Genomic DNA, 9,439 nt, shown 5'->3' on the forward strand with positions numbered 1-9,439 from the left:
TTTTACAATGCTGTTTCTCCCTTCATATTAGTTTTTGGAATTTCATCACAGGATTTCTTGGTAATTCAGCTCTATTTGTGTGTGAATCTTTGGCAAGGCTACATTTACATTTTCTTTCTTCCACTTTGACCATTTTGTCCTCCATATTGAAGTATTTCTAGGTTTTGTCCAAACTTGTATTCATTGGATCTATGTTGTGTCTGTGTTTACTTCTTGATGGTCTATCACTTTATCTGGAAGGGGCTGGGGCTGCTGAGTCTTGGAGACTCAAAAGAGTTTTGGGGTCGCAATTTACCACGGATGCCAGGGCGTCCCCTCCCGTCCATCTCATTACGTTCTGATGTGGTCCCCTTACGTTTGTCATATACTGTCAAGGCTTTCTGCAGATGAAAACTTGACACTGTGCAGCTTTGGTGCAAATGTGTGGTCCAGACACAGTCGAATAAAGCTCCACTGCAGGACCTGGCTTAGGATTCAGCATCAAGGCAATGGGGGGGATGAGAGAGGGTGATACACCACATTGAGCATTATAAACGGGTATAATATGGCCGCTACGATACTATAACACGTATATTACACGTGTGCTCGCCACATCAGAATAGATTAGAACTCAAAGCGTCCTAACCATAACTGAACGCCACAAATGAGCTACCATACAGCCTTGGGTGCCATAAACAAAATGGGCTCCAAAAATGGCAGAACATGACACGGCTTGAAAGCATCCCGAGATGCCGAGGAATATTCTGTCCTTCTTCGTACAAGTTTGGATATCCTCTGTCATGTACTGTCAACTTTCACCCTGCTGTACTTAATCAACTAGGTTTTCTCAGCCATACCGTGACTACTATTAACAATTTTTAAAATCTCGTCAGGCACCCGCAGCAATAACGGCCCGTCACGATTGCCCAACCCGTCCGTCTCCCTGCGTTATCTCACGACCTTTTCGTTTTGTGCACGATGGGTCGAAACTGAACAGCCCTGACTGCAGGGAATATAGTGTAAATGTAGCCTTAAAGATAAATCTCCGTTTGGTATGGCCCGTTTACAACTATAATCAGGCTCATCGACACAGCTTTCAATTTACTGTCTGACTTAGTAGGAGAGTGTGTGAACCCGCGCTCACATTAGCGAAGCCAAACAAAATGCCAGTTGTTCATTTTTGTGTAGCCCATCCAAAGAGCCCCCCCCCCCCAACCCCCTATGATCCAGGGGCCTCACAAAGCCCTCAATGTTTTTCTGTTGACACAAGCTCCGTTTTAATTCCCATCATCACTTTCTCTCCACCGCAACTCCCTACAGGATTAAAATTATTCTGTTCTCTGCTGGGGAAAGTGTAAAAACACATTTTTTTCTCCTTAATATTATCCTTTACCTTTTTCCTTCGGCGTGTGAGCTGTTCAGGACTTATGAAACGGGATTTTTTTGGCAGCGCTATCACTGGCCCACAGCAGTAATTACAGAAGGGTTTGCATTGCTGCCTCCCCACCGGCTCCCTTGGAAATGTTATTGCCTTGTCGGTCTCTTTGTGGAGCCCGTGTCTTTACCCGGCCCATTCCAGCTCGTATCCAAGGAAGGCGGCGCAGTGTGAAATATGATGTTAATACAGAGCAAGTCAGTGTGAATAAATAAGTTGGACTCTGTGTAAAAACAAAAACAACTCCCACAAAAGTGGAATGTCTGTGAAAACAAAATGTAAAAATTAAATCATTTCCAATAACAGGAGATGACTTAAGGTCACATGAAATTTCACTTTGAAAGAATTGATCTCATTCAAAGCCGAGAAACTACCACAATTGGTAGAAGAACAGAAATGTATGCATTAAGGTGATGGGGGGGGGGGGGGTTACTTTCTATCCTCTATTGATCTCTTCTGTCAGTGTTACATTTACTGTCGAAAAGTAGAGCGTGTACATTTTTTTGTTTCTAAACTGGCTGGCTTGGGAATTTAGCGTGCATGCGTGTGTGCTGCAGCATGTGTTGCAGCAACAATAGAGCGCATTCCGGGTCAAATGTTAAATCTGTCTGCAGGTGAACACCCTTCGAAAGGTCAAAACCCTAAAGAGATCAATGTGCTAAGCCAATGCCACCTTTGCAACACTTCCACGGACTCCCTTTGACGAGTGTATACTTTAAAGTAGACAGTGTGAACATACATTTTAAGATTAATTCTCAGCAGTTCGTCAAACTGTGCACGGAAATCCCTGGGATTACTATTCATTGTGTGCATTCATCCCCCATCTCTTCTCCCCTCACTCAGGCTGGTCTGTTTTTCCTCGCCGTCTGAATCTAACTGCGGCTTATGTGTGAATTCTCCGGTTGGGCTAATTGGCATTATTAAACCAGCGGAGGGCTGAAGATACGCAACTTGACAGTCTGCCTGTTTACACAAAACTATCAATGCCTCTGCGTGCCTATTTGGAAAATTAGACAAGCAGCTGTCAGTTTCAATAAAAAGAGAGCGCGTGGCTTCGCTGGAGGCTCAGGTAGTCCAATTACCGGCAGACACACTCAATGTATTAGGCAGGAGCAGACTTCTATCTCCTTTAATTTAAACGGCAGGAGGGGAGATGTCATTGGTCGATCTGTGAAGGGCGCGAACACTGTTGGGAGCCTTTGCAGGGACAATTGATGAAAAGTTTATAATTGATGCACCAATTAAAGGACGGCTAAAAACGGAGAGGCTGAAGGAGGAAAGTCGAGTGAGGAACTTGGACTCGAGTCGATTCCACTCACTATTTTGATGAGTTGGGACTTGACAATAAGTCTGACTATAGACTCGATTTAAAGAGTTGAGCCACGAAAATGTGTTACACATACATAAAATCTAAATACCCTAACCAATAAGATCATTATTTGTCCTTCTTGGTCCTCTTAAAACTCCTTCATTGCCGTCCCTCCCGAGTTAACATGGATATTTAATTCCGGAAGCTGTCAATGGCAGTGAATGCGTTTTAATGACGACCAGATGCTGCAGGGAAGATGTCTGTAAATATTCTCATTCATCCATCTTATTTCATTCTAAGGCCATTGGCTTGAACGCAACTGGACTCTTCTGGTTGTCTTAGAAGATGTTTTTCCTCTCCTCTGAGCAGACGTCAGAGTTTATGTAACCATGAGAACAAAATGTCTTAAATTGAATTGACTTGCCCAAAACAAAACAAATTGGAACTTGCTAGACTTGCAGTATTTGACTTGATGAAATGATTACGAGGACAACTTTTCATTACTGAGAGGTTACTCTCATTTCTTTTGTTGTTGTTGTTGTTTTTTTCAGGGTGGAAAGATCCCTGTGAGGTGGACCGCACCGGAAGCCATCGCTTACAGGAAGTTCACGTCTGCCAGCGACGTGTGGAGCTACGGCATCGTCATGTGGGAAGTCATGTCATTTGGAGAGAGGCCCTACTGGGACATGTCCAATCAGGATGTAAGTGCCATTGGGGAAAAAAAAATGTAAAGCTATCTTCTTATCAATACTATTGGGCAATTAGAATGACTTCAGGCACGGCTCCGAAATGGACTGCTCTTTAAGATTTTTTTTTTTTTTAAACACAGAGGACAACACAAAAATTAGAATTAGGAACAAAAAAAGTGTGGGATGTGGGATTTGTTCATTAGAACATAATCACAGCTGAAAAAAGTCAGTTATATTTACACACAAATGTAAGTAGCGAGAACAGACATATAGAAATAAATACAAAAACAAATCGTAACAATCAATGAAATTACAATTCTGAATTTCCAATTATTGCAGTGAAGTACCCCAAATAAAGGATTATGCTAATAAAAGAGTTTATTATGACAAATGGTCAATTCAACACCATTTGTACTATGCATATGAACAAGCACGCTGTTATAAATTGTACATTTTATCATCCTCCTTCTTACATTATCTTTGATGGTGTCCTTGACGCCGATTTTGAGAGAGAACATTTTACAGGCCGTGTCTCACTCCCACTCTCGCCTTGACTTCCCGGAGACATTTTAGAGAGCAGTCAACGAGCGGTGCTTTGTTCCCCTCGTGTGTTTGGATTGGATCCACACACAAAAAGACCAGATTTGGCTTTTTTCCCAAACTCTGAGATTTCTCTCTGCGAGCTCATTCTGAAACGTTACAGCCCTTCCATTGTCAGGCCTCAGCGGATGCTGCTCCCCGAGGAGCGTCCAATGCAACAGATGCCGCCTCAGTGGGCCAGCAGCAAACGGAACCAGCCGAGGCGAACGTTGTGGTGACGACTGGTATCACTCAGCGTGTCCAGCTGCTCCCGCCACACATACACATTATTTAAAAAAACACAACAGACACAAAAACAAAGCTTATACGGATCATTTATCAAGATTCTGCTGAGTTGCACTCAACTCTGCGTCAGAGTACAGCCCAGTGCCAAATTTCTTTCAATGATCGTATCTTCAGTTCTCACGGTCTTATCTAAGACTGATGCATTTTAATGGGAAATTATATCTGTGGACAGAAGATATGTACAGTCCTGGAAGATGCAGATGAAAACATAAAGATGTACAGAAAAGAGCCATCAATGATCTCATCAACATCCAGCCCTACCACAACTTTTCCAACTTCCGTTATTACTCTACTACTACAATTCATTTTTTTTTTTTTTATCATCATCATCTGGGGTGGAACAGTGGTTCAACTGGAAAGCGTTGGCCTTACAGTTCTGAGGTCCGGGGTTCAATGCCGAACCCGCCCTTGTGGAGTTTGCATGTTCTCCCCATGGTTGCGTGGGTTTTCTCCGGGTAATCCGGGTTCCTCCACCATCCCAAAAACATGCAACATTAATTGGATACTCTAAATTGCCCTTAGGTGTGATTGTGAGTGCGGCTGTTTGTCTTGATGTGCCCTGCGATTGGCTGGCAACCAGTTCAGGGTGTACACCGCCTCCTGCCCGTTGACAACAGGGATAGGCTCCAGCACTCCCGCGACCTTTGTCAGGATAAGCGGCTCAGGAAATGGATGGATGGATGGATCATCATCTGGCGCACTGCTGGACATTAGATGTGCTGTTGTCTCTTCTAAAAGGTGACTACAGTTCTGGAAAATTGAGCTGAATCTATCCAAAGGAGACTCCTTTGGACACCATTATTCTGCTTAATAGTACATTGGCATGGAAACAGGACTCCAGAGGAATCAGATTATCCGATAATATTTATGTATTTATTTTTTAATCCAAGCCCACTAACCCTCTTATAGTGGTTCATAAGAGGCACTGAAGACTGTGGCACGTGTCAACTGGCTCCCGTGTCACATCAGTTTGAATGGGATTGGTCAATTGTGGACACAGCAACAGCCCCAATTGGAGCAATGGAGCAAAGCATGTTCCTTCCTGCATATTTATTTATTCATATCAAACGATGCGGCGGACCACATCTGGCCACCGAGCCTCGGATTTGACAGCGGTTTGCTAGATGAAGGGCATACTTCATTCTGAGGTCAGGGGTCATGTTGGGATAAGAGGAGTGAGTGTGCAATTAGTTGTAAAAACAAGGGGAGTACTAATATAATCAACTGGATTATCAATTACGGCAATATAAGAGCTGATAAAACCTCCACTCGCCTCCCGTCCAGGTCATTAATGCCATCGAGCAGGACTACCGTCTGCCGCCCCCTATGGACTGCCCCAGTGCGCTGCACCAACTCATGCTGGACTGCTGGCAGAAGGACCGCAACGTCCGGCCCCGCTTCGCAGACATCGTCGCCACCCTGGACAAGATGATCCGTAACCCCACCAGCCTCAAAGCTGTCGCCAACATCCCTGCAGTGTAAGTAGATATATAGTCATTTCCACCATTGAAATATTTCTTTCTTTCTTTTTTCCGCACCAACTCACCGATTACTTGCAGTTAATGTACGGTCGATTGCATCAGAACTGAAAATTTGCTGCTCATACTGTGCAGCTTGGAAGTCGTCCATGCGTGATGATAATACTATTTGTATGAATATTTGTATCTAATAATGATGGAAAAAATTATGAAAAAAAACTATTCAGTCACCAATTATTACATCCAAAATATACTGTTTTGCACATTATATACAATAAAAATACCAAGACCTTTATCAGTACAAATATTTCTGTGCTTGTGAATAGTTATAAATTCCTTTTATGAATTTATTTGAATCATACCTCCCTTCATATTCACTACTGTAGCTACAGAACATGACAGGGGCTTAGATTAGAAAAAAGTCTCAAAATGATGCAGTGCACTTTTACATCACAGCAAACCACAAGCACGATAATAAGCAAACTGTTAAATTCAACCTCAAGAGATTATTTCAGGGGTGTGGGGGTGTAGCTGGATGGTTCTATTTTGACAGTCAAGGTATTCTGTTCATTCCTAAACTCTGGCGCAGGCCTTCTCAGCCACTGCTGGACAGATCCATACCGGACTTTAACACCTTCAGCTCCGTGGAAGACTGGCTCAGTGCCATCAAGATGGGCCAGTACCGAGACAACTTCCTCAACTCGGGCTTCACGTCCCTGCAGCTGGTGGCTCAGATGACCTCAGAGTGAGTTTGACTCGCACGCGCCTGTCGGAAGCCCAGATGGCACTTGAAGGGCTCACTCAAGACGAAGTGCGACTATTTTTAGGACCAAAATGCACTCCAGTAGCCAACGTGCTGATTGAAAGTGAAAATTCATGAAAGACGTCGAGATAAAAACATTAATGCAGCCACTCCTCACACAAGGAAAGAAGTCGGATGCAATCTGCTGGCGAGAATTTCAAAGTCAGATTTTTCATCTAGTACACAACGTGAAATAAGTCATGTCTCTATCCTATTTCCTTAATAACTATAAAGGCAAAAAAGTAACATTGTGTTGTACAGCATAATAAAGCTCAAATAAAACTTCAGGAAGATTTGACATTTGCAGTACAATTCTCCAAATAGCTCGACTTTCGGGATGATTGACCGTTGGAGGTTCAATCGTACAACAGTTCTTGTCATTATTCAAGTTTTGTCATCACAACATGCACGCAACACAAAGCAAAAACACAAATTAATCTGCCCCTTGTGCTCATTGCTCATTTTCTCGAGGTACCACAGGCACTTATCCGCCCCAAAGACTGCATTTTCTCATATTAATAATGTGCTTTTGTCGAGAAAGAACATCATGAAATGTTACATGACTCCCAAACATTTTGTTATGATTTATCTTCAGGCTTTGGCGCAAAGTCACAGCGAAATGGATCAGACTTAGTAGGAGTCAAATGCTCACATTAAAAGTTGTCTCTTAGTTTTGCATTTCTGTAATCACAGGGAATCAAAATTAGGAGTTACGCGAGGTTCTAATGCGCCGGATCAATGACATTGCAATTAATTTCTATGGGGAAAAATTGATTTGTGTGAAGGTACCACTGTTAATTCTTTGTTGTCCCCCCCGCATCCCCAGGGACTTGCTCCGAATAGGCGTGACCTTAGCCGGACACCAGAAGAAGATCCTCAGCAACATCCAGTCCATGAGGGTGCAGATGAGCCAGTCCCCCACCCCCACCATGGCATGACTACAGCGGGCGCCGCGCCACGGAGCGAGCGGCATTCGGAGGACGGCCCCCGACGGCGACGACCGCGGCCCCCGAACGCCCCCCGATCCGTCGGAACGTGCCAGGGTCGAGACTGTCGTCTTAATCTGAACCGCACGAGGAGACCAGGGTCTACATTTCCACACGTCAAACAAAAACAAAATCCACACTGAGGAGTTCAGGGTCCACACTTGCCTCACGACAAACGGAGCTGTTGTGGTTAGCGACCGTACACGGGCAGTAGTTCGTATTGCTTCTGACTGTCTTATCTGGACTATTTTCGAAATGTGATCTGTGATTTTTACTTTTCAAGCCGTGTGCAATGAAGATGCCTTGACGTGGCCAGACGGAAGTGGTAGAATACGAAAACCATCACCAGTGAGAGTCGTTATGGGGAGACGAATACAGGGATGTACAGCAGAAGCGCTCACGTCATTTCATTTTATTTTATTTTTTTTGTCTTTGTGTTTTCGATCGTCGTTGCAAGGTGGCCCGCTCTTGCTTTTAATGCTACCTAATGAGTCGCGGGTCGGAGGCCCCGCCTGCCGCCGGAGAACGTAAATATGTTTATCTCTTGCTAAATATGATTCTATCTTTGTAATAGACCTTCATATTGAAGGTGATGCTCATGAATGTGTATGTACAGGACTCTGCTTGCATTTTTGGCAAAGACTTGATGAGACACATGCAATATGCGAGACTTCCGAAAACGACCTGGATCCTTTTTTTTTGTTTTTTGTTTTTTTTTGAGAACGGACTGTGGGATTGATGTCTCCTGGAGCCGGGGTCGCGACTGGACTCCCAACCTTTACGTAATGTTCAAAGAAAAAAAAAAGTGAAGTATTGGTATTGTAGAGCTTCATGAAAATTGCTGCGTAGGATTCCCCCCCCTAAAAAAAGCATTTTATTGGAGCTCATGTTTTAATGTGGGTGTACACGCGCTGTCGCTTGCCGGTGAGCACTTACTTGTACAGTTTTATGCTTTATTCCTCATGTTTGTTAGGACAGTACCCATTCGAAGCGGAAGGAAGGAAGGCACCTCCTCGTCCGGGTCGGCGCCGCCTTCGTGGTGAGTGTCTGCCGATAGCCGGTCGAGAACGCTTAACAGCCTTTTGACTGGTCTCACGACACACAAAATATGACGTTGTAACCTTACCAAAAGAAGCGGTAAACTCGCATCTTCCACTTAGAAAAAAAAAACCTTTGGTCTCCCATCTTTATACATTCCTTTGAAATGCTTTCATTCAAAACACCAGTTTGACACTTTTTTGTGAAAAGAAATGTCAAGAAGAAACATTCACATTTGTTGCTTTTATGATATCTCAAGCTATAAAACAGCAGAAAAAAAATACTAAGAAATGGAAAAATACTGAGAAAGGGCATTTGTTGTGCCCCCACCCCCCACCCCACAAAAAAGTCATTTTCTGGTACACAAGAAATAACTCCCCACATGGCTTGAGGTGAAGGTCTTGATCTTTTTTAGGGAATTTGTCATTCACCGGAACAGTCACTGTGATTTACGCCCGTGCGCCAATCGACTCGCAAATCTGCACAGTCGAGCACGAAGATTGACCCGCATAAAATGTGTTGCCATAGAAATACAAAGAAATTGAAAGCCGTCAGTTATTTTGTGTACACTTGACCAATGTTACCTCTGAGCTGCGCAACTGCGCAATTGCGCACTTGTCGCACACACTCAGCACACATGAAAACTGATCCAGCGCAATTTTGTTTTTTTTTTAACACTGTCTCTAACAACGAGCTGCTGCTCAGCCTACTTCTACTTCCTAGTTTACCTGACACCGCCCCCCTCCGCTCTTAAAGGGGTACACTCTTGATTACAAAAAGAACACACACCCACAACTTTATATTTGCGGGTATGACTGACCCCACCCATACATTTTTC

At 43.8% G+C, this 9,439-nt stretch overlaps 1 protein-coding gene across 2 annotated transcripts in view; it reads left to right on the plus strand.

Annotated features, from left to right (window-relative positions):
• The window catches only part of LOC133510613 (ephrin type-B receptor 1-B), a 167,775-nt gene extending 159,251 nt beyond the window's left edge, over positions 1–8,524 (plus strand). For both annotated transcript variants that reach the window (XM_061838708.1, XM_061838707.1), the window contains exons 13-16: positions 3,275–3,424; positions 5,582–5,775; positions 6,365–6,520; positions 7,404–8,524. In XM_061838708.1, the coding sequence (XP_061694692.1) occupies positions 3,275–3,424; positions 5,582–5,775; positions 6,365–6,520; positions 7,404–7,515 (612 nt within the window). In that variant the 3' untranslated portion in view covers positions 7,516–8,524. The remainder of the gene's footprint in view (positions 1–3,274; positions 3,425–5,581; positions 5,776–6,364; positions 6,521–7,403) is intronic.
• Positions 8,525–9,439: the final 915 nt, after the last annotated feature.

Source organism: Syngnathoides biaculeatus, chromosome 13 (genome assembly GCF_019802595.1).
Source record: "Syngnathoides biaculeatus isolate LvHL_M chromosome 13, ASM1980259v1, whole genome shotgun sequence".
Lineage (NCBI taxonomy): Eukaryota > Metazoa > Chordata > Actinopteri > Syngnathiformes > Syngnathidae > Syngnathoides > Syngnathoides biaculeatus.